Source organism: Phlebotomus papatasi, chromosome 3 (genome assembly GCF_024763615.1).
Source record: "Phlebotomus papatasi isolate M1 chromosome 3, Ppap_2.1, whole genome shotgun sequence".
NCBI classification, from domain to species: Eukaryota; Metazoa; Arthropoda; class Insecta; order Diptera; family Psychodidae; genus Phlebotomus; species Phlebotomus papatasi.
The window spans coordinates 89597552-89624240 of NC_077224.1; the positions used below are offsets into that span (position 1 = coordinate 89597552).

The following is a 26689-nucleotide window of genomic DNA, read 5'->3' on the forward strand; positions in this document are numbered from 1 at the left end:
TAGTAATGAGGTCAAGAAGACGTAGTTCGCACGTAATTGAAGTTACTCTGGCATCTGTTTAATCCTAAACTTTAAAATTACGACGTTTTTACTAAAACTAGTCACTTCAGAACTGAAAATATCATTAATATTTCGAGAGTTTTATTTAGGAAATTTTTGATTGAAATAAAAATTATCATTGGTATCCTCAGAAAAATTAGTTGAATTTTTAAGCTTTTTTGTCACTATCGTTCATAGAGGCAAAAAACAAACCGAATTAGAAACTCTTAAATTTTGCAACGTTAGATGTAAGGCGTTTCACCGATTTTGTTTATCGATTTTAATTTTTAATGTTGATTTTCAGTCAGTTAAAAGTGTCTCGTCCTTGAAAGGCTAAACATCCAAATTGATGAATATCTTAAGAAAAATAATTTTTAAAATAAAATAATAAAAATCGTGTTTAAAAAACCTTAGAATATAAAAATAAATCAAAGAATAAATACAAGTAATTTAAATTTAAAACAGAGATGGTTCTATTCGCGACTGTTCTTTTTCTAATTTAAAAATGTATCAAAATATTTTTTATTACATAATTTATTTAAAAATAGATAATCCTAGAATTTTTAGTATCTATTTTTTTTAATAACTTACCTATTTATTAGATTTGTTCACTGAAATTGAATGATTGAATATTACACGGTCATCATAAGTGAAACCATATCTGTTTTGAATTACAACTATTTATCGTTTTATTATCAATATTTTCTTTTAATTTTTTTCTTGTCTAATCTTTATCTTTCAAATATTTAATAGTTTTAATTGTTGGTTTATTTGAACTACACGTAATTTTGTTTTTTGGCGTTTATATTATATCAAGATTTAAAATCGGTTATAATCCGGTAATTTAATGGTCTCGAAATTATAATTTCTCGAGCACTCTGCGAATTAACCTTAATCATTAGTTTTTCACGTGAAATTTCAATGCATGTAAATATACTGAAAAGAGATACAAGAAACTTTTATCAATTCGTTAATAATTTTTGTGAGTTAGATCAATACTTGTAGCTCTATCAATTTCTCGTACAATGAATCAACAATTTTATTCCGGGGTTAGTTCTATCTCTGTCTCTTGCTTTATAGCCCCCAAGAAGTAGTACGAATATATTTGAAATCAGTAAATATTATGGAAAAATACTCATCCATTGCATATTTTGGAGGGGGGTGAGGCCAACATAAAAAACAGTCAAAGGTCTCACGATGGAGCTCATATAGTACTTTGTTGAGGGTTGATGTTAGGGGATGAGCACGAAAAAAAGGAAAACAACGATAGAAAAGAACTTATAATACAATTGCAATCGTTTGTAAAATTATGAGACAATTTTGGAAGAAGTGGCTGCGCATTTTTTCCCAATATATATATTTGGAAAAGCTCTTATACTGGGTAGTCGATCACTAGGCGACGAATGATAAACAAATGGATTATTTATAGGCTTTTATGGTGCATTTAGAGTAAAATATTATGAATATAGATGAGAGAGACATGCGAAAAGTCAGGGATAGCTTTGTCTAAGCTTATAGGACTTGTGATTCTTTCGGCGCAAATTCGGTTTATACATAAACTTGATATTATCCCTTGAACTAGATTAAAATTTTGTTTAATGTTTTACGTAAAGTATATACGTATTGGGAAGCTTACATTATAAATAAATAGAAAGTTAGGTTAATAAAAAACGAACAGTTTTTTTTTTCAAAGAGTCGGCCGGACGTATTTCTCAACTGATCATTTTCGGAATTCGAAATGTTCAATAATATAAAGGACAAATCGTCGCCATGATCACTAAATCACTTATAATTTAGGTCCTTTTCATATTAACTATACAGGTCATCTATGTAAGCTCCACAGCTAATCACTGTAAAATACCGTAAGTCTACGTGATGGTCTTTACCGATCCGATCTACCACGTCTGATCGGTGAGAACCGTTCTTAAACATTAGAATTAGAGAAAAACTTACGTACAGGAGGGTTCCAAAGTCACCTGGACTTACGGTATTCCTGTTAGCGATACATATGGTTACCAAGATAGCCCTAAATGAGAGTAGTACGCTCTAAGGAGATGTTTCCATCATCAATTAAATTTTCTAATGATTTTAATTCACCACGAGAACCAATATTTGTCTTACATCCCTGAATGTTTGAGATCGATCAGGGGTGCTTGACTAAACCGAACGATTGCAATAGCTGTGATCACAATAGAATCAAATCTAAAAAAAAACAACCCTTTGATAGTGAAGACCCTGAACAGATTCACGCGCTGTAAATCCTCTCAGTGTAAAGATGGACGTGAAACACAGAAGACATGTCCTCTTACGCGGAAAAACAAAAACTTTGGCGGGCTGCTCGGAGTCAGGCTGGGCGACAGGCGCAACAGACAGCGGCCAAGCAGGGAGATTCTGGTGTCAGTCCAGTCAGTGCGTCCCTTGTGACCATTGATCGGTTGCAACCTATCCCAGATGACAGTGTCCAACTAATTCGGCAGGAGATATCGAATTTGGGGGAAGTTAGTTTGAATCTGGGTAGTGGTGGGATCCCAGGAGGTGGTCGAATCGCCACAAAGTCCTCCCTGCAGAAATTAGCCAATCGTTTTGCCGAAATCAAAAGAAAACGTGAGGCAACGTCCTGGCATTCAGTAATTCGCAATGCTCTCGATTTGCAGAAAGGAAAGGTACCTTTGCTCCTCGCCGTGGAGGCTGGTAACCAGTCCATGTGCAGAGAACTGTTGTCTGCTCAAACTGCTGAACAGTTGAAGGTGAGTATCTCTGACAATTTCTCACTGTAAATTGGGGTTTCTTCTGCAAAACTTGGTTGTTAACTATTCGATTTTATTGGCAGTCAACACGAAAAGTCCTTTACAGATAAATCTATATACGACGGTTCCATCCTATTCTAATCTATCACAGAATGTCTATGATATTACCATGTTTTGAATAGTTTCAAAATAGTTTTGATTTTAAACTCGAAACTTCTTTTTAAAAAATATTTAATCAATCTTTATCAAACGTATGGTTAAAAAATGGAACAGAAATACCAGTACTTCGGAAGTATTTTAAAAATCAGAAATTGTTTTCGAGACTTTTTGCACTTCCTATATTTAAAAAAAAAAGCGTGGAAAAACATCACAGGTTTTGAGAAATGCTCGAATTCGTGCCTTCTCAAAAGTACTTTCGCATCATTTACTGTTCTCCAATTCAAAACCGATGTAAACCGACTCATAAATCACTCAAAATATTCCCCAAAATAATTTTAGGAGTACAATAATAGAACTGATTTTCGGACAAAAATTACTTATCGGTTCATAGTTCATAACCAGTTCATTGCTAGTTCACAACCGATTATAACCGCTTTAAAATTTACTCAAAACATTGCCCAAATAACCTTAAGAGTAATATAATTAAATTTCGAATAAAAATTAGTTAACGTTCATGGACCGGTTTATTATCGGTTCAAGACCGATTTTAACTAGTTCATTTTTATCGAAAATTCCAAGACCTTTCCAACGAGCCCAAAAACGATACCATTCGGATGAGAATTAGTTTTCTAGAGCTTTTTCAACTCTTGACCTTGAAAAATCATTATTAGAAATGATTCAACGAGATTTTCGTATAAGGACGAAGTTATTTAAATTTTTATTCAGTATAAAATGGAAGAAAAACCTTATACAAGAAAATTAATATTTAGTTGTTGTATCATCAGAGATCTAACAACATATTTTTGAAAGCTCCTACATTTTCTCATAATTATTGATAAATATTCAATAAAAAATAAATTCTTACAAAAACCCTTATAATTTTCAAACAAAAAAATAAACAATATAATTTAAAAATAATAAATTTCTCTAAGTTTATTTTGAATAAATGATATTACTAGGTCCACAGACATATTTCTCGGAATAAAGCTATTCAAAAAGGATTTAGAATAATATTGAATGGAACCATCGATATATTGGTGAGCTTTTGCCAATATGGAAAAACCCTCAATGGTAAAATATCACCAAAAGTTCAATAAAACTGCCAGAGTCGAAAGCTTTCAACCATCGAATTGTATCCTAATGTAATGTGTTGAATATTATTTTGTAAACAGACCATAGAAACGACTTTCCTGACCTAAAGACGTGACTGATGTAATACAGAATATAGTAAAATTGATTTGCAATCCATTGCAATAATTGCTTTAGTGGAAAATTCCTCTAATCATAGCGACAACCAATTCCGGAGGAATTTCTTGTGTTTAGGAAAGTTTTGTGAATAGGAACTTTTGCTGAAAAGTGTAAGATATTTTCCTACAAGAATTTATCAAAGTAATTTGTGAAATTTCCACTGTGAAAAGTCTTATTAATTTCCCACTCTCCACTTCCCCAAAAAAGCCCTATCAAATAATGAAATTGTTGTATGTTCAAAGTTGCAAATTGTGGTTGTTTGTGGAATTTAACTTCAATGAATGTTTCCTTCAGAGAAGTGTTTTTCCACCCCTTCATCGATATTTTCACGTGTTGCAGAACTTTTCCGCACCTCATACCACATTATCAAACCACATTCTCAGCCCAAAGCTCAAAGTTACTGTGCCAAAGGACAAACTAGTTACTGGTTTTACGGAGTTAGCTCGTACAACACACCCATCTTAATCCGATACACTTTTTCTCCTCTGAATTTGTACATTTTCCTTTTTAAAGGCGACAACAGCCAATGGCGATACAGCGCTTCATTTGGCCGCTCGACGAAGAGATGTTGACATGGTGCGGATCCTTGTGGACTACGGTACCAATGTGGATACGAGGAATGGTGATGGACAAACTGCCCTCCATATTGCTGCCGCCGAGGGAGATGAAGCCCTCGTGAAGTATTTCTATGGTGTTCGAGCATCAGCCTCAATCACGGACAATCAGGATCGTACACCAATGCACTTAGCTGCCGAATATGGACATGCGAATATTATTGAGATATTAGCTGATAAGTTCCGTGCCAGCATTTATGAGCGCACAAAGGATGGCAGCACGCTGATGCACATAGCATCCCTCAATGGTCATGCCGAATGTGCCACAATGTTGTTCAAGAAGGGGGTGTATTTGCATATGCCAAACAAAAACGGTGCCAGAAGTATTCACACAGCAGCTCGTTACGGACACGTAGGGATCATCAACACCCTCCTGCAGAAGGGAGAAAAAGTCGATGTCACCACAAATGTTAGTTATAGTCATTGTTTCCTATTTCCATCCAATACATAAGCTTCCCTCTTTCTAGGATAACTACACAGCGTTGCACATTGCTGTGGAGTCTGCAAAACCTGCTGTTGTGGAGACACTTCTTGGGTACGGGGCTGAAGTTCATGTCTGTGGGGGTCGCCTTAGAGAGACACCACTGCATATTGCAGCCCGAGTCAAAGATGGCGATAGATGTGCTTTGATGCTACTGAAGTCAGGTGCAGCACCTAATCAAACTACCGATGATGGTCAGACCCCTGTCCATGTCGCAGCCAAGCACGGGAACTTAGGAGCATTGATGTTCCTATTGGAAGACGGAGGTGATCCTTTGTACAAATCACTGGTAAGAAACTGAAACCCAAATCATCCATATGTTTCAAAAACGGTATGTATCCTTCACAGACTGGAGATACCCCTCTTCACCTGGCCTGCCGAAACTGCCATCCAATGATAGTGCAACATCTAATTGAGAATGTCAAGGATAAGCATGGTGCAGAAACAGCTACCAACTACATAAACTCTGTTAATGAGGATGGAGCCACTGCCCTTCACTACATTTGCCATGTGCTAAAAGAAGAGGTTAAGATACCGCAATCTGATAGGGAAATTGTGCGACTTCTCTTGGAAAATGGTGCAGATGTTGGCCTAGTCACCAAATCAGCAAATGAGACAGCCTTCCATTACTGTGCTGTGGCGGGAAACAATGATGTCTTGAGTGAAATGATAAGTCACATGTCTCCTACGGATATTTCCAAAGCCCTCAACAAACAATCTTCCGTTGGCTGGACTCCACTCCTTATAGCATCCCATCGGGGACATATGGAACTGGTGAACACCCTCCTGGCCAATCATGCTCGAGTTGATGTCTTTGACATTGAGGGTCGTTCTGCCCTACATTTAGCCGCTGAACGTGGTTACGAGCAAGTTTGCGATGCCCTACTCACGAACAAGGCCTTCATCAATTCAAAGTCACGTGTTGGTCGTACAGCCCTTCATCTGGCGGCCATGAATGGCTTCACGCACCTCGTGAAATTCCTCATTCGTGACCACAATGCCGTGATAGACATTTTGACGCTGAGGAAGCAAACTCCATTGCATCTGGCAGCGGGAAATGGACAAATTGAGGTGTGCAAGTTGCTGCTGGAGCTTGGCGCCAATATCGATGCCACAGATGATTTGGGTCAGAAACCCATACACGTAGCAGCTCAGAATAACTTCTCCGAAGTGGCCAAACTCTTCCTCCAGGCCCATCCAAATCTCGTAAATGCAACCAGTAAGGATGGGAATACATGTGCTCACATAGCTGCCATTCAGGGATCTGTGAAGGTGATTGAGGAACTCATGAAGTTCGATCGGCAAGGTGTAATATCGGCACGGAACAAAGTCACTGATGCCACACCACTTCAGCTGGCAGCTGAAGGTGGTCACGCAGATGTAGTTAAGGCACTTGTTCGTGCGGGAGCTTCGTGTACAGATGAAAATAAAGCCGGTTTCACGGCAGTTCACCTGGCAGCCCAGAATGGTCATGGGCAGGTTCTCGACGTCATGAGGAGTTCTAATACACTCAGGATATCCAGCAAGAAACTCGGCCTTACTCCACTCCACGTTGCAGCATTCTACGGTCAACAGGACACCGTTCGGGAGCTGTTGCTGAATGTTCCAGCCACGGTCAAATCAGACCCACCTAGCGGAAATTCTCTAGTTCCAGAATTGGGGACAGAATCCGGCATGACTCCCCTTCATCTGGCTTCATACTCTGGGAATGAAAACGTCGTACGACTCCTGCTGAATTCAGCTGGAGTTCAAGTAGATGCAGCTACAACTGAAAATGGCTACAACGCCCTCCATTTGGCCTGCTTCGGGGGACATATGAGCGTTGTAGGCCTGCTTCTCAGTCGCAGTGCTGAACTGCTTCAGAGTACAGATCGGCATGGGCGAACAGGGCTTCATATAGCATCGATGAATGGACGGTATCAGATGGTTGAGGTGCTTCTGGGTCAGGGAGCCGAAATAAACGTCAATGACAAGAACGGATGGTCACCACTTCACAATGCCGCCAAGGCGGGACATTTGGATGTCGTTAGGTTGCTGTGTGAATCCGGAGCTTCGCCAAAAAATGAAACAAATTACGGCTGTGCCCCAATTTGGTTTGCCGCTTCTGAGGGACACAATGATGTACTGAAGTATCTCATGCACAAAGAACATGATACCTATTCCCTCATGGAGGACAAGAGATTCGTCTTCAACTTAATGGTCGTATCTAAGTCCAACAACAACAAATCAATTGAAGAATTTGTTCTTGTTTCCCCTGCACCAGTTGACACAGCCGCCAAATTATCCAACATCTATATAAATTTGTCAACAAAAGTAAGACAACCGGAACATAAGCATTAGTGCTTTTATGCTAAGATGTGGACGACGAAATGTAATGTTCACTTCCTGGTGTAAAGGTATTAGGGGCATAGGGCATAAACATAGGATTAACGAATTGTTCTTTGCAGGAGAAAGAGAGAGCAAAAGACTTAATAGCAGCTGGAAAGCAATGTGAAGCTATGGCCACGGAATTGTTGGCTCTAGCAGCTGGAGCTGATTCTGCTGGAAAAATTTTAACTGCCATTGATCGGAGAAACGTCGAATTTTTAGATGTCCTCATTGAGAATGAACAGAAGGAAGTGATAGCTCATACTGTTGTTCAGAGATATCTTCAGGTAAACGATAGGTAAATGTAGGCAAAAAATCACACGATTAGAAGTTCACACTCCAGTATTTAGCATTGAACGCTTGTTGTATGCTTGAAATTAGGATCTCAACTTTGATTGAGTCTACTAACTTTTGAACTTTTGCAGGAACTGTGGCGAGGAAGCCTCAATTGGGCAGGATGGAAAATGATGTTACTTCTTGTGGCATTTATAGTCATCCCACCTGTCTGGATAATGTTCACCCTGCCACTTGGACATAAATACAACAAGATTCCAATTATTAAATTTATGTCATACCTCACATCGCACATCTTCCTCATGCTTCACCTAATGGTCGTAGGGATAACCCCAATATACCCTGTTGTACGGCCTAATCTTGCACCCTATTGGTACGAATGGGGACTCCTAGTAATGTTGAGTGGACTTCTTCTATTCGAACTCACCAATCCCAGTGACAAATCAGGCCTAGGCTCTATTAAGATCTTAGTGCTACTGTTCGGAATGGCCGGGGTAGCGGTACATGTAGCAGGGATGATCTGGGTAGAGAAGACTTACTGGCCTACTCTCATGTACTGCCGGAATCAGTGTTTCGCTCTCTCCTTCCTCCTGGCCTGTGTTCAAATTCTGGATTTTTTATCATTTCACCATTTGTTCGGACCATGGGCCATCATCATTGGCAACCTCCTACAAGATCTTGCACGCTTCCTTGCCGTCTTGGCGATCTTCGTATTTGGATTCTCCATGCACATTGTGGCATTAAATCAATCATTTCATAACCTAACGCCAGCAGAGATCAGAAGACTGCCTAGAACCACTAGGGATGCTGGATACTTTAGCGATGGTAAGTTGGATACTTCAATTCCCAACAATGTTTCCCAATCAATGCCGCAATTATTGATCAATAACATGAGAACCAGCAAAACTTTCTTACAGCCAACTAACCATTGTAACTATATTGCAATTCTTTCCTCCAGATACTTTAAATTCTTATTCCACTTCTCTATATATTTTGTTAGATTATGTAGGAGCAACTGTGAGGACCAAACTCAAATATCGCGAAGATCGTTCGTATTACACGGACTATCGACGCAAACATTCCACAGAATGTAAGTTGGATTCCTTCTAAATTGTGTGTCTTATTGCATCAATTCAAAATGGAATGGCAAAAGGCTAAAACTCACACTTTGTCTTGTTTGAAAAAAAAAAAAGAAAAATAGTGGAAATGCCATGGAAAGTCCAGCTAGAAAAGTGCCGTCTGGTTTGCCGCCTGTTATCTCTCTCTATCTGTCTGTTTAATGTCTTTATCCTCTATATTTTCTAAACGGTCCTCTAAGAGTACCTCAATGTTTCTCAGTGTTCTGCATTTTATGTTGACTTGATTATGCATTACTGTCTCTGTGTTTCTATATGTGATATTCTGTCTATGCTGAATGATAAACCCATCAATTGTTTTAACTTTTTTATCAGAGTCAAAGCATATTGTGAGATAAGCATCTTCTCTTGAATCTTGAATCCAATTCCATTAACTTATAAGGCTCAATCCGAGACATCTAGCTAATTAATTCTAATTGATTTTTAAGATTTAAAAAACTATATTCAAAATTTTATATTTAACTTCTTGGTGGTACATTTAGTTCAACATTAGTTACACGAAATTAGCTGTCCATATTTAGTTAATAAAATTGTTTGAAATTTTCTTTAAGATAAATTAACAATTTTTCAATGTCATACGTTTAAATATAGGTTTTAAGGCATATTAAGGCTTATTTTAATTATATTTCTGTATCCCTTCGCTAAAAACTTACAGTAACAACAATACGTAGTCTTCGAGCCCGTTGCGTCTTTAACCCAACTCTGTTCCTTTGCGGTTGTCTCCGTCCCCCATACACCCCCCCCCTCCTCTTGTCAAATGATAGCCTCATGCCACAAATTTTTTTAATTTTTTCTTAAGTTTATTTATTAATTGCATAATGTACTGCAAACTACTCGATTGTATGAGTGGCATATACGACCTATTGAACCGGGATTTCTGCCGTTTATCTGGGGATGCCGGTAATGGTAAGACGGCGGCAGACGCAACCATGTTACAGAGTGGGAATAAAAAATTAACTATCAATATATTATTTAAATCCAAATTAAATTAAATTAAATTAAATTAAAATAATCTGCTATCAAACATTATTAAATTTTAATTCAATGTTAAATTGAATTTAATGTAATCGTCATGTATCATATCAAATTTTTAATGTTCAAATCTAAAGAAAACTATGACTAAAAATCAAATGGGCTTATTTATTAAATGTTCAGAAAATCACTGTTTTGAAGACCTTTCAGGATATATTTTCCATCCTATATATCGTCTTTTAGAATCCTATAAGTCAATCATTATAAAGTCATGGATTTATAAACTTTTCTAATATCAATAAAAAAAAATCCTTTTAATTAAAAAAAAAACACATAATAAGGGACTTAAGACTGTCTAAAATCTCAAACCCTTTTTATTAGCCTTTTATAAGACAGATTAAAAACTTTTAGACGTATTAATTCAAGATAGCTGTTCTGCTTTTTGTGGAAAAGTAAAACAATCCGTTTAATTCTCTTATCCAAAAGCAAAGCTAAGCTAGTTAATTAAGTTAAATTAAGCTAGTTCTTGAATTGAGCATTAATGGCAAAATAATTGTAACACTCCACTGCAAAAAATCTGGTACAATTGGGTTTTATTGGCAGAATCACAAAAGACAAAACCAAATATGAAGGTGTTTTAACTCACTATTCTTCATATTCAATAGAAAATATTTTAATTTTTCCTTTAGTTCATAGAAGGTGATCGCTGCATTCGACTTATCACCAAAAGCGTTCTCTGATAATATAGTTTTTGACATAAAACCAATCACATGTCAGTGTGCTACTTTATTCACCGCCGTGCTGCTGTGAAGAACGCCCAGCCATGAATGTTTAAGCCCCCCTCAAGATCCATCCATGGACCATATACAATTCATAATGTTTTTGTATTGCCATTCAGAAAACTTGGTACGTGTATTTATTAAATGCAAAAGTGTCAGATTGACATTTTTAAATTGTTGCATTGAGCATGTTGGTGTTTCACACAAAAAAAGTATAATATTATTGAAAAACAAAAAAGACAAACTTGATAACTGTGGCATGGAGAAAAGAAAAATGCTTCTGCCTCTTTGATGTTGATACACTTGATCTGACTTTCAGTTACACTTGTCCGTTATTTTGATTATTTAAACTGTGTACTTGAGAGAAATTTGTGCTGTCATGCTTCTTTTCTCCATAAATTTTTTCCTTTTTTCTTGTGTTTCGAAATAATGTATACAGAAATGCTCGATTAATGTGTTAAGTTGATTTAGAGGCTGTGTGCTGTTGCTGCTGAGGAATGTCTAAATCAAGAAATGAAGATACATCATTGAATGATCACAGGCGTGTGTTTTATGTTACTACACGGTGTGCGAGTGTCCTTTTCTTAAAAGCAACATAGAATCACTTTTGTTTTAGAGACATGTGACTACTGTTTTACCAAAAACGAAGTATATTTAAAAACGGAAAGTTCAGAAATCAAATGCAAACTGAAAATTCGAAGACAGAAACTTTAAAGACGAATAGTTCAGAGACGAAAAGTTCAAAGACAAAAAATTCAATGTAGAAAATTTGACAAGTCCAATGCATCAAAGACTAAAAAAAGTACAGAGGCGTATAGTTCAAAGGTAAAATGTGTCATAGATTAAAAATTCGAAGATGAAGACTTCAAAGACGAAAAGTTGACAGATCAAATGTATCACAGACTGATAACTCTAAGATAAAAACCTTAAAGACGAAAGGTTCAAAGACAGAATATTCAAAAGCGAAAATTCATAAATATCACGTTTAAATACAAAGTATATAAAAACGAAATTTCGAAAACCCTAAAAAAAACATGTTAACAAAACAAAAGTTATTTTATGTGCACAAATAGCTGCAAAATCTATACAATATCTGCCTGAACTTTAGCGCAAATCTCATCGCATCGCAGGAGAAGAAAATTTGTCAGAGGAAATTATCCAATAGATATACTAATAGAGAATTTCTTTAGCCAAAATGACACCTTGGGTGGCATTTGAACGACTGTTTTTCGCCGTCTTTGGCCAAACAACACCGGATGACATCAATCCTATGCGCGGTACCCGGCCAGAATGGACAGAGAATCTGTTTAAGCTCGTTTTTGGCGTATATTTGCTGGTCTCGGTAGTTGTTTTGATTAATCTCCTAATTGCTATGATGTCGGACACTTATCAGCGAATCCAGGTAATTAATGGTGGATCATCCGCCCGTGTTCTCCTCTTATCATTGCAGTTCGCATGAATCCCATCCTATCGTTTGAACTCCTATTCTTTGCCGTGTTTGGCCAAACAACCACTGATCAGACACAAGTTGACCGTATACCACCAAATACGGTCAAAACCCAACCCTATTGGACTGAGTATCTATTCAAGATTGTCTTCGGCATTTATATGTTGGTGTCCGTGGTTGTACTAATCAACCTCCTCATTGCTATGATGTCTGATACTTATCAGAGGATTCAGGTATTTGAATAAGCACAATTTTTCCAACACCTCTCTACACTACGGATCTTCATCAAAGTATCTCTCACTGTTTCAATTGAAGAGAGTATCTTTAATTTTTGTACATAAGTTACTTTCTTATTTGTGATTTTTTTTTTGCGGAAAATTTCTGATCTTCAATACAACTGGATTTCTTTTGCAGGCACAATCTGACATTGAATGGAAATTCGGTCTATCTAAACTAATTAGAAACATGCATAGAACGACTACAGCTCCTTCCCCACTGAATCTCATCACCACATGGTTTATGTGGATTGTAGAGCAAATTAAGGTACATTACTTCAATGACGCTTTAATCAACAAGTGTCGTATAGTATTTTATTTAATTAATTAAAAATCTGTGTAATATTCTTAATTTTTTCTATATTCTAATTTAGTATATTATTCATATAAAAACTAATTTCTTAGCTTTGTAGCTTTAAATTTTCAAAACGCGTAACGGGCACTTGTTGGAAGGAATATAGAGTGGAGTCATCACTTATGGACGTTATAAATATATGGATAGCAAGGAAAAATCTTAAGTTCTTATCTAAAACAGATTTTGAAAAATCATAAAATTATTAGTTTATGTTGTGATTAATAATGTTGTGATTTTTCGAAATCTGTTTTAGGTAGGAACTGAAGAATTTTACAAACTGTCTATAAGTGTATAACATCCGTAAGTGATGACTCCACCCTACGATTTTCAATAAAAAAAAAAGAAAAGCTTAAAATAATGCTAAATACTCTTTTTGTGCTTTCAGGCTAGAATGACGAAGAGAAAGCGACCAAGTCTCGTCCAGATCATGGGACAAATGAGGCAAGCAAGTCCACGATCGAAAGCTGGTGCCAAGTGGCTGTCGAAAGTAAAGAAAGGTCAGGTGGCTCCAAAAGGTTTGATATCAGCGCATGAGCTTTTATATATTGGTTATTTTTAAGACAATCTTAGATGATTAGTTGATGAGAAAAGTGGAAATTGTAGAGACTTTGGGTGCAGCTTCGTAGATAGAACAACATTACGAATTCAATTTTAAACATCATAATTATTCGGAATATTAATGTATGATCTGTTCTTCCTATATTTAGACTCAGTGGCACTTTCTGTGGTGCACCTGTCCTCACCTCTGGGATCGCAGGTGAGCTTCAGTCAAATGAATCAGAATCGTATCGAAAATGTGGCCGATTGGGAGGCAATTTCGAAGAAGTACAGAGCTCTTGTTGGAGACAAATCCGAAGATTCGGGATCAATGCGTGATTCCGAAGCTGATAACAATTCAAATGTCACCGAAGCTCCTCCTGCAGCTGCAGCAGCTGCTCAAATGGGCAACAATATCAATGCTGCACAGAATCAAGTGTAAAATTATAGATATTGTGTGTATTAGTTAATTAAAATTGAGAAAAAAGTGAAAAGTGCAATTGAAATAATTAAAAAAAAACAAATATAATTTGTTAGAAATTTAATAAGAAAAAAAGTGTAGATTTTAAGAAAATGTGTGGGCCTTCTGAAATGTTTGTGCTTTAGTTATAACAATATATTCTAAATGTGTAAAAACTGGTAAAATCAAATTTATTATACCTGTATAGATCAAATCCAATGAAAATTCTTTTGTAATACTCTGTATGAGTTTGTATTTATGATATAAAAATGCACAGTTTAGCTAAATTTATTATATTATAATTAGATGAATAAGAAAAAAATCGATTATGGAATATACAATTGTTTTGTAAATAAATAATCATATAGAGAAAATTTATATGAATTTTACCTTGGAATGTTCAAAAACTTTTACTACAGCCTGTTCGAACAAGAAAGCTTCTATCCGAGACACTCTCTAGTGCGGACACATGATTAATGCCTACAAAAGTATTCGATGTGTTGGTTCGAATTAGTACTTTATGAGGAATTCGTTGGAATTTTGAACCAATTTATCACCCAAGCGCCTTTTGCTTTTGACCATAAAAATTCAAGATGTTCAGAATCACCGCGGGTGATCTTCATGCTCATCCAGGTGAATTTAACTCCCGACTTTCATCCTGGAACTATTACTCGAGAGTCCTCCATGGAAATCAATCTACTAATATGAAATTTGAGAGTTATTTAGAATAACAATTGGAATTTTGTAAATACGCAGTCAATAATCCCTGACATGGGAAATTTTTCACTCAGAAAAGTGAAAGAGAAAATGGAGAATTGTGGTTTATTTTATTTTCTGTAGCATCTCACACGCATTGTACTCTCTAATATCTCGAATATTATCACGCGGTGTATTTTGACTGCCGGACAAATGAGTGCCATTTATTTGGTGGGAATTCTTGGTTTTTTGGGTGCATTTTTATCCCTCATCCACCGCAGTGTGATTAGGACACTCATTATAGTGTTTGGCCTCTTGATTAAATGGGGCCCAACATGACTAATTACCAAATGAGTGGCGTGAAGGATCGTGTCTTCATGACTGTGAATCACGCTTTTAACGATTTATTATAAATAATTACCTCACAAAATTTGCTCTTTAACACCACACTACAATATCTACCTTGAGAATAAATTGTCTCAAAGATACAGAAATATATTTTAAAATTTATACAAGAAATTTTATGCACGAAATAAACCCCACAGCAACATGCTGTTCTTCCAAAGTTTGCAGAAATTACAATTTTTTAAAAAGTAAAATGCAGAAAAAGATTATTTTGAGAGGGCTTTACCCTTATGCAACTAAATTAATTATGGTTTTTTACACAAATTTGAAATCAAAGATTTAGGGGCAGTTGAGGTTACATTGACATACATTTTCTTATCGTATATTTCTATAGAAAACTGAGCCGTAATATAATATAAAGATAGACAAAACAATTGTGGATATCAATTAATATATGATTAGGCTCAGCTTCTTATCAATGTAGCCCCACAGCTCAAAGTAGCCCCACCTCCCCCCTACTAAAAAGAGAAAATTGAGACAAAATAAGGCAAACCCAAAATTTCAAAGCTATACATAATCTGCAAAGTAAAAGAAAATCATCTAAGAAAGTCATCTATTTTCTTCATGGGAAACCTTCAAGAACTTGGTCAAGTATCCAAAGTTCTAAGGCACTCGTTCAATAAAATTGACAAAATGTAGAAAATCAAACGTATTTTTAGCCCTCTTTTAAAAAAAAATTTTCTTGCAAGATATATAATTTTTTTAACCAATTTATTTCCCGAAATTTATTGATTAATGGCTCATGCACACCTTTTAGATCAGAAAAATTTTATAAAGTCGAAATTCACATCCTTTTCTATCTTAAATTGTATATGTCTATCCAACTCTTTTCCACTCTTCTTCTTCTTCTTCTTTTAAACATCACACCAAATTAAATTTTAGCTCAGTCCAATTCCGGGTCCGAAAGTGTGGGACAGAATACAAACCTTTTTAGAAAGAAAGAGACGCGAATTTTGCTTTCACGAAAGTCTACCAATCTAAAGGGTGTGCTGTGGAAGCATTAGTGAACATTTTCTAAATTTAGATCCGCAAGCACAAATCCATTCATTTTAGGTTTTTACAAAGAGTTTTTTTTTTTCAAAAACCCATGGTTTTTGGGTGTATACTAACGTAAAATTTAAAAAATTATCGGTACCTACTTAATCGATTCATTACCGATGAAGACCACTGCAGCCTGAATCGAAATTTCAAGACCTTTCCAAAAAATCCAAATTTAGCAAAATCGATTAAAACTGGGCCTTCCCAAAGTGATTGAAATTGACCTTCAATGATTGAAAATGGTGATTTTTCCAGTAATAGGTATGTATGGACGAAATATTTTCCTAGGCTGCTTCTAAAACGTATCCGAATAAAAGAAATTAGTGGAGTCGCTTTCGAAATAAACCAGAAACATGGTTTTGAAGGGGTTGGAAGGGGGTGCGAGGAAAAAGAAAAAAACACCTGGACATAATGTTTTTTTTTTTTTATTGGGGGTCATCGAAGACCAGATTTGGATATCTTTTACCGATTACACTCTAGTCTAGAGCAAAGCGGTAAAAAATTGCAAAAAGCGTATTATATGTATAACTGCTCTCTCTTTGAGTTCGTGCAGTAAAATGTTTCTTCCTTTACTTTTCAAAGGCAGCACTCATCTACCCTTTCTAAATAGGATACAGAATAGTAATACCAACCCACTTGCAAGTTGCCTGAAATTTGAAGCTAGTTTCTCATACTCGCACTTAAATTTATATGGGAATTTTTTTGCACTCGCTACCGTTATGCTAAATATTTATAAAGTGAGAAGTTTTCCCGTATTATAAGATACCTTTCTGTATGGAGGGATAAATATACTAAATTTTAGTTTAAATAATTTTTTTCCTCGGAGCACTGTGAGCTGAGTCCGAGATCAATTTAGGAATTGGCTTCAAATAACTCCATATAAAAGGCCAACTTGCCAGGCGCTTGACTAATACTATGCCAATAAGAAATTAAAAAAATCCTGAGCATTTTTTTTTAGTACATGACTGTTCTCATATGATTCTGCGTAATCTACTTTCTTTCTGTGAGTACCTGTAACGCTTGTTTGGTGGTTTTAGAACACTACAAGGATTGAGGAATACAGTTGTGATTCATGTACTAAATAGCCATGTACTAAAAAAATGTAAAAGAAAAGGATTCTTCTTTTCAATTTTTCATTGGAACAGCACCATAATATTGGTGGTTGTATCTGAATTTTCAACAACTTTTTGGAAAATTATTTCTGCAGTACAATTTGTATTCTCAAAAATCAGCTTTGAATGATCTAGGAATTATCAACAGGGATATTGATGGATAAAGGATAGGAATGGCCAAAATATTTTTTATTCATAAAAGAAGTTTTTAATTTTCTTGACCAATTCTTAATACACTTTTGTCGTATGTCGTATATTATAATCTTTTATAGCCACGCGTAAGGTAAAGTACCCTGTAGTCGGCCGGTTTCTCAACTCGGCCAGTGCGACTATTTATTCAATTTACTTAGATTTGTTATAATATGGTCTTACCGATTTAACATTATAAGGTGTATTATATTATATATAACGTAAATCAGAAAAAATTTCATAGAAGTTGACTATAAAACGTTAAAAAACTGGTTAAATAATTCAACTGGCCGAGTTGAGAAACCGGCCGACTAGAGGGTACTTTACCTTATATAAAATTGAATAGGAATTATGTCAGTCACGTCAAGTGACTACAAAATTTTTATCAGGAGTGACATGATAACTTCTTTGTTAATAATTCCTTCTTTAATATAAATATTTATCAGAAGTCGTATTTTATTTGAAAAACGGTACGTACAATTAAATGTTCAATAATGTTTAAAAATGGTTATTAACCTAATTTTACAGATACTAAATTAACGATAGTATAAAATATTTTTCTTTTGTTACTAAAATAAAGAATAATGCAGTATAGACCAAGTAAAAAACAAAAAGTCTTATAAGTTTGTCTGTGTGACATCAGAAACCTTATACACAGCCCTACTAAGAAGCCAAAATTTTCACCAATGAGAAGGGAAAACACATGTAGAATTGTACACTTTGCATGTCTGAAGCAATTTATCAAATGCAAATTAAATTGCTCGATTATCAACGCATTATATAGGCGCGCATAATTAGCAATCTCAAAATGGTAGAGCAGAGTCTCTTCCTCCCAAAGCTCCAACATCGTATATATAGATTGAGCATATAGGATTGGTGGTAACATGTGCAGAGGTTTAAAGTCAATTCTTTGGCTTCTTCATAGAGTAAAATTTTGTTCTTTGATTTCATTCATCCATTTGCTCAATTGCAATCATAATTGCAATGGAGTGTGTGTGAATGGGCAATATTAAAAGGAAATGGGGAGAAAATATTGCAATGAAAATAAAACACCTAAGTAGTGAAGAATGAAGTGAAGCTGCAAATTATAAAATAATATACTCTCAACACTATAATTTTTTTTTCTATTCTTGCAAATTTCCTGCTCATCACTGACCTCAAAGTGATCACTATGCAAACTCTATGGGGATCGCTAATACTCTAATACAAACCAATCCAAGAGATGAGTATCGATAGGGAAAAGATTTATCTCTTATTTTACTGAATTCAGTGCTTGAGAGATTAACATGGACTGCGAGAAGATCGCAATCACAATCCACATAATAGCTATGCTCACAACTTTGGATCCACATACGTACAAAATGCGATAGTGATCTCTGTGGCAAATCATGGGCCACGGAAGAACCGCTAATCCAGAGCTACTGTCTGTCCACTGCTGGATCAAAGAATCTCATCGAGAGATATCTTGTCACAGTTCTTTTGCTTTTCTCCTCACATGGCTTTTCCCATTGCTGCCCACTTTGTCGATTCCCCGAAGGCAATTTGAGCCATGTCTGCCACTATCTCGGAGATGTCATCTCGTTGCACTATATAAATTTCTCTAGGATAATGCGTATACCATTTAAGAAATATCAAAGACAACCACAAAGACCCCACCTGAGGCACTACTTTGAAGTATTTATGTATTCGTCATAGATCACGCGTGAATGAATACCTCCAAGCATGTTAAAGTCGATAAAAATATTTTAAATAGCTACATATTGTCATATTTTTTAAATATTTTGTAATCTCTATCCGCTTAATTATAGCGTGAGATACCTTTTTATATTGTTTCAATATCTTGACGAAATTTCGGCAAATTCAACCATATTGCTTTCCTAGCAAAATAACAATAAATTAATTTATACTATCCAGAGCAGGGGAGTGACATTAGCTCTGAAAAATGCGACCAGTTTTAGTGTAATTTTTTTCCTGTTTTCATACACATTTCTCGAGATATCTCCCAAACTACGTAGGTTGCCAATTTGGGGTTTTCGGTTGACCATTCGATATTAAATTGGCTTGTATTTAGTATTTGTATTTTTTGATAATTTATTCCACAATGACAGAAAACACCGAATAAACTCCAAAGTTTTTTTGGCACGCTAGATGGGAAACATAGGAAACGTAATGCCCCTGGCCTAGAGCATTTTAAACTCAATTAAATTGTGTCTATTGTCTTCGGCACACCGTTTGGATCAGGAAAATTTCGAAATCAAAATTGACATCCCTTTCCCTCTTTTACGTTTTCCATGCTATCTCATCCTTAGGTACTTCCAATTCGATTGAGCTAAATTGAATTTGTTGTGATGTTTAAAAGAAGAAGAAGAGTGTGAGACAATGAGCTAGAGATATGCAAATCGTATGAGAAAGAAAGGGATTCCAATTTTGATTGTATGAAAATTTCCTAAACTAAAAGGTGTGCCAGAGCCATATGTCTCCGACACAGCTTTTAGATCGGGGAAAATTTCATGAAGTCAAAATTAGTATCCCTTTCTTCTCAAAAGTTCTGCATTATGTATATCCTACTCTTCCACACTCTTCTTTTGCTTTCGGACATCGCACTAAATTAAATTTAGCTCAACCCAATTTTATGTTCGAAAGAATGGGATACCTTATGCAAATAACTTAAGAAAGAAAGCTACATAAATTTTAATTTCATGAAATCTTCCTGAACTAAAAGGTGTGCCTAAACCATTAGAAGCAAAATATCAAAATACGAAAATATAATTTTTGCAACATTCTATAAAGACCTCAAGGGCCTCAAGGAGATTCGTATTCAAGACACTTTCATCATAGCCCGAGTATCATTAAACCATTGAATGCTAATATTATTAATATTTTCACTTGGCAAATTTTCCATTTTAAATAAATAATATAAAGAGGCAATTTTAAAATCTTTTATTAGGTTTCACCAAAGAAATACTTTTAAATTTGCATATCATCGGTTGTATCGGCAATTGTGATAACTGCATTTACTTTGTGTCTGCTTTAGGTACATGACTTAGGTATCGTTGCGTGTTATTTGCAATAAATGCAGACACAAAGCAAATTCAGTTAACACAGTTGCTAATCCAATCGACGCGAATATATATTTTGTAAATTTATTTATTTATAAATTACATCTGCAAAATTTTCGTCAATAGAAGAATCATGGTTTTATTGACCATTAATATTAATCGATCCTAGAGTTATTCGTTCATTTGATTTTACTTTTATTGAACTGCCTTAGGAGTGTCAAAGAAGAGATTCTTCCATTCTTTTTTATGATGTTTCGTTTAAGATTTAATGAAATGTTTCTATATTAAGGTGCATAATATCATGAAATAAGATTAATTGAGGCGATTGTACAAATAATAATAAAAGTTGAATCACCCGTTTGAAAATTGGTAACAGTGGAGTAATCACGTATGGACGATAAATAGCTTTTTGCAGAAATCTTAAGTTCCGAATCCAAAAGAATTTGAATGATTTTTTTTTCGCATTATACAAAATTAATAAAATAAAATTTCAGTTCATGACTATTCTCACCAAATTTGTTCGTGTGACAATTCTCACTTGTGTACAGAATCTGCCCCCATGTTTCCAATTAATCTTTTTGTTTTTTAAATTAATTTTGTGAAAATTACATCGACTAATGGTAGCTTGGGATAAAATGCAAATTAACGTCGGGAAAACACTCTTCTAAATGATCCATTTGTCACAATATTGTCATCAGTGCATTGATGATTTTCTCAGGTTGATACCCACACTGTTTTATCCGCAATTCCCTTTTGTCATGCCGTTCATTCTGCAGCAATCCCTCTTTCGCACTATATTCGCAAATTGGATGCTGAGCATCCGCTCTGTAAAACGATTTGACCGCGGCGCGATGAAGGTGTGAAGCAAAGCTACGCCGACCTGTAATCAGGCCGCGTTAATAGGCGACTTCATCGCCAGCAGCTAATTACCTTCTGGTGTTGCTCTGGCGTCGATGGGAAGCGGGCTGAACCCCAGAAGAAGGGGAGCCCTCTCCTCGGCAAATTCTTCTTTTCATGGGATTTCACCTTCATTTTATTGCAATTTGCGTATAATCATTTCACGGCTGCTCCAACGAAATCGCCGTGTGAGGACAGAGTCCGATGGTGCCCTCAGAGAGTGCGGTAAAATTATTGTTATTTGGTGTATTAAGGCGATGATCAATTAGGAGGATTTATCATTGAACCTCTCGATATTTAAGGGATGTTTAATTAGCATTCTTAATAGTCGACTTCCATCGTGCATTGTGGTATAAAGGATGATCCTACAGAATCTTTTCCCATATGATCTCAATTTAAGTCATGTATCAATTCATGCCAATACTACAAACTCCCCAAGGAGCATATAATTCTCTGAAAGATCTTCCGAAAAAGTTATAGAGTTGCAGAATAAGGCTAGCGAATAAATTCCGTAAAGCTCTAAAACAAGACATAGGATACCTACTCCTTGATTTTCAGGAACGTAAATGCAGGTGACTTTACACTCCGCGCATGATTTTGCACAAGCTTTGCTTTAAAGTCACCGGCATCTACGTAATCTCATAATGTTTAAAGTTAATCACATCAACGTAATTAACCTTCAAACGACCTTTCTCAAATATGAATCGAAACCGATAAAACTTTCATGGGAAAATAAGAAGATATTCGGTACGGGGTAAGGGTTTAAGGTTCCTGTTCGCTCAGACAAAGAGATATTATACGGTTCGAAAAATCTGTAGTAAGGACAAATCCAATGATCGCCAGTGGAAATTTTGTTTCACCTCAACAAGAAAAAAATCTGCTTTCGGTTTGAGCTTTCGGTTTGAATGTGGAACTCGAACAATGACAGAAAAATTTTACAATTTTACCTGAAATTTCATTAGTGCTACATTTTTATGCTGACGCTTCTTTGATAAACTCTCTTTTCTACAGTTTCTGAAAGAAGCAACTCAATTGATAACCAACAGAAACTAGGGGAACGTCTTTATAAGGTTTTGCGAAGAATTGAGAACACTCAGATCAGGAACAATTTCGGAATAGTACAAGTTATTGAAAATCTTTATAAACACTTGAGAAACCTTTGAAATTTTTCGGATCCCTTGCATGGAAACCCAGAAAGAACGCTTGGGAACAGTTAGCTTCGGAACCCATAGTTTTTTTTTTGGAAATCACACTCCTAACCCCTACAATAGGGGAACGAGAGGAACTCTATTACGCTCTGCAAATGCCATATGACAACTTTGATTCGAATGTCAGAAGAGCGTTTTCGAAAAAGTGACTCTCGTAAGGTCCCTAGTTCAAGCCTGGGTGGAGGTGGAAATTTCTTCTTTTACGTATCAGGGTGAAATTTAAAACACAAATACTTTTGAACTCCTTACTTTTGAAAACACAAGTTCTTTTGAACTCCTGTTCAAAACACACTCTTATTAACGAAACTTTTCGTCGCTTAAATCAGCAATTGTCGTCACTCCTTTTAGGCAGCTTTTCAAGAGACGAAATTTTCAATTCAGCTTTATTTTCTTAAAAATGATCACTGTAGTATACTAATAAATTTTAAGTTAACTGTGGAAAGTGATCTAATAGCTGAGACATAGAGATATATCGTCAGTTGCATCGAAACTTGTCGTAGCTGATTGTTTTTTTGTGTCAGCATTTGATACAAGAGGTGCTATTTGTCTTGTCATTTACATCACATGTAATTGCAAAACAAATGCAAATATCGATGGCTCCATTCCACACAACTCTATCTCGGAATGTACAACTTTTCGAATCATTTGATGTTTGCGATTTCCTACGCTGCCTGTGTAATTTTTTTCGCTACAAGAACGCCCGGATGACCAACAAATTTTCACCAGTTGTGCATCTCGGTCCTAGGAACAACATATCTCCCGGAGTAATAGTTCTAAGTCGACTTAGAATAGTTCGGAATGGAGCTGTCGATTTGATAACGGTCGATGCAACCGACGATATGTCAATAGAAATATAACATGATTTTATCGTAACTTCCATTACCTGTAACTTCTATTTATAAAGAATTTTAAAATGTTAAATTAAATTGTTCTCCAAATTGGGAGCAATTTTTGTCAAAAACTGCATTTTTATAGGAAATTTCCTGCAGTGCTATAGGTAGAACTGTCAAAATTCTGTCAAGAATGTAATTTTTAAGAAAAATATCTCCCAATGTGTAGAGGCCTTAACAGTGATCGTCTTTATTTGACAAAAATACCTTATTGATATTCGTATAAGCTGTTTCTTGAGTAGGAGTCCTGTTGAATATTAATATGTGCGTTGCGTTGCATGTTTTATTTTAAGTCTTATATAATTTTCTTTTTGTCACGCGAGCTTAATAAATAAAATTACAAATATGTCATATATGAATGTATATATCAAAATCGTAAAAATGAAGTTACGACAAATGCTGATTTAGCTGACGTATTAGAGAACTAATATGTTTTCGGTTTTATAAGTACAGGTAATACGCTACTTGGGATCACGCACCAAGCACGATGGCAATTCGATCGCTGCATGCGCTGCACGGCTATCGGCGCATGAATTAGAACGCGCGCAGATTGGAGGGGGCGTGTCAATCGGTTGCCGACAAAGCGGTCGGTCATTCGCAATGAGAAGGAATTGCAGTGCAAAATGCATCCAAAATGCGCCGCCACAATGGTGAGCTAAATGATGAAAGGGCAAGAAAAAAAGGCGAGCAAGAAACCTGAGGAATCAGCCACCAGCCTCAACACATCGCTCTCACTTTGGCGCATCGTAATGTGACAGATGAGGTGATGGGGAGACCCGAGGGGGGAGGTACGTAAAAGACTTCGAGAAGACAAAGTGAGGAAAATTACGCGCCAGCCGTTCACTTTATGCCCCTCAGATAAGGGACATTAAAATTAATTAGCCCCGGTCTGCCTATTGGGGGATAGGCCCTTTTTTGCGCTTCTTTTGACGGTTTTTCCTCTGATGCGTCCGCTGACATGGCGATTTAACCCCCTCACGGATACTCAATCACAATACTGAAGCCTCATTAGCGAATGTCCAGCTGCACGGAGATAAATTTCATCCTATTCTACTCAATTAAATTTTTTATCATTTATTCTCTGGAAAAATCTGTACGACTAGATTCCGGACATATCCAAATTCGAACTTTTATAAGAATTTTCTTTTTGTTCTAAAAATTTTAAATATTTTTTTATAGGATTATAATAGAAAGATTTCAAAAATAAAAGAATTTCTTTTGATAATTTCAAGATCCTAGCATACTTTTTGAATCAAGAAAATTTTATGAAACCCAAATTCAATTCAATTCAATTTAATTGAAAATTCAATTCAATTAAAATTCGCATCTCTTTCATCCATAAATGTTTTACATACGTCTATCCCACTCTTTCTCACTCAAAATTAAATTGAACCTAATTGAATTTGCTGTGATATTCAAAAGAAGAAGAAGAGTATGAAACAGTGAAATAGACACATAGAAAACATTTGAGAAAGAAAAAGATATGAATTTTGAAAAATTAGAATACAAAGTTATTATTATTTGAAAATAGTTTTAACAATCTTTTTTTCTATTATATCAAATATGAGAATGAAAATTATTAATAAAAAATGTATAAATCTTATATTGTTCACAACGAATTGTTTTCTGGGTGGAGCATTACTAAAATTCGCAAAATTTTCGAAGAAATATATTCCACATTTGAGATATGTTCAAATATTATACAAAAAAAATCTGTTTTTTGGGTAAATAAATTTTTATATGTTAGTTGTAACCCTTCGTATTACGACTGTAGAAAATATTCTTTCTCAGAAATAAAATAGAAAAATTATGATTTTTAATAGTAGTATAGGTTCCAGCTTTTATGTAGTCTTTGCAACCTGTTGTACAATATATTATGTACATCCTCCAACATAAAACCATTAATATTTAAAAAAAAAAAGAGGAAACCATAAGAAAAAAAAAGAAGACCTTTTCCAAGTGATATTCTATTCGCAAGATGAACAGAACTCCATCACCTTGTGTTCTGGCAGCAGAATAATTTGCACCATTCGTAATCAGATCAACAAGTTCTTATGGAGAGGGAGGAGTAGACGGTTCTGGAAAACGTGGTTATATGTTTCTATGCGGTCTCGTGGGTAGTCTCTTATTTTTCCTTTTCATTACTTTAGCTCGCTGTAGAAAATTTTTGCATCATATATTTATTTCCGTTTGCAGCCACCTTTCAACTCTTATCAAGATCACTATGCTCGCAAATTTCTCTTTGAATTCCGCCGATTGCATCCGCATCACAATAGCCTTCCAGTGCTTAGATCAGTGTTCTCACAACGAGCCTCCATTAATACGCCCTCTTTTCACCCCCCGTTTCGCGGATTTAAAGCGAACAAGATATTCATGTGACTGAGCCCCATTTCAATGATTATCCTGGTATATGCTTATGTTAAGGCATATAGAAAAACATGTTATCGCACATATTAATTTCTCAGATGATTTACGCAACTTTAAACACCGCTAAAAGTGAAGCATGTAAGCACACCAAGAATGTACGTACACGGTTATTCAATTATTTTAAAACTCAAATTCATTTAATAAAGGGGTTATACGAAGTTGAATAAATTATTATTATTATTATTATTTAAATAAATATGCCCAAGGAGTCTTAATTAAGTTAATACGGCACTAGTTTAACAATAGAAAAGCATCATAAGAAAATTAAGACTATCTATGATGCAGATGTCACTGGTTCAAGCGACGAACCGTTTCTAGAACTTGGGAAAAAATTGTTAAACTTATAACATCATTCCTGGATCATCTGGTCAGGCACTATCACTAGACACAACGGAACTTCATAAAGAATGCATGAAAGAAGGATCCCTATTAATGGTCAGTCCATTAATAGACTGATTTATCCTTCCAATATGAGAACCATTCAAAACGAACGCATGAATGAATAAAACACTCGACACGATTTATAAAAATTAATCTTGAACACCTGGATTTTATTCAAAAAGAGTTTTATTAAAATTTTTCAAAATAATTACCGTATAGAGATGAGGGTGACTGCCCCTGCTTTTAGTAAGCTATTCTCCAATTCTAGAATTTAACCGATTTAAACGATCAGACATTTTCGATAGATTTGGTGAAGAGCATCTTTATTTGCTAGAATTAGAAAATAAAGCTTACAAACAACAGGATGGTAGGGTAGATGACCCATTTAAAACCATTCCCCCTTCAATTCTACTTCTGTTAAATTGATATGTTTACTTTTAGTTATTTCAATTCAATTTCAATTTCAATTTATTGATA

The 26689-nt window shown here is 35.5% G+C and overlaps 1 protein-coding gene and 1 long non-coding RNA gene across 6 annotated transcripts in view; one reads left to right on the forward strand and one right to left on the reverse strand.

Moving 5' to 3' along the window:
- LOC129805238 (serine/threonine-protein phosphatase 6 regulatory ankyrin repeat subunit A) overlaps positions 1–14261 on the forward strand; it is a 33594-nt gene extending 19333 nt beyond the window's left edge. Inside the window, exons 5-15 of one of the 4 annotated variants that reach the window (XM_055853014.1) lie at positions 2694–2786; positions 4707–5216; positions 5275–5577; positions 5637–7601; positions 7736–7942; positions 8081–8774; positions 8950–9039; positions 12027–12238; positions 12698–12826; positions 13299–13428; positions 13621–14261. In XM_055853014.1, the coding sequence (XP_055708989.1) occupies positions 2694–2786; positions 4707–5216; positions 5275–5577; positions 5637–7601; positions 7736–7942; positions 8081–8774; positions 8950–9039; positions 12027–12238; positions 12698–12826; positions 13299–13428; positions 13621–13892 (4605 nt within the window). In that variant the 3' untranslated portion in view covers positions 13893–14261. Of the gene's footprint in view, positions 1–2693; positions 2787–4706; positions 5217–5274; positions 5578–5636; positions 7602–7735; positions 7943–8080; positions 8775–8949; positions 9040–12026; positions 12239–12286; positions 12517–12697; positions 12827–13298; positions 13429–13620 lie in introns of all 4 variants that reach the window. The other 3 variants (XM_055853015.1, XM_055853016.1, XM_055853017.1) reach the window with 3 other exon arrangements.
- LOC129805240 (uncharacterized) overlaps positions 1–26689 on the reverse strand; it is a 142599-nt gene that overhangs the window by 20707 nt on the left and 95203 nt on the right. The gene's annotated exons all lie outside the window — the stretch shown is intronic.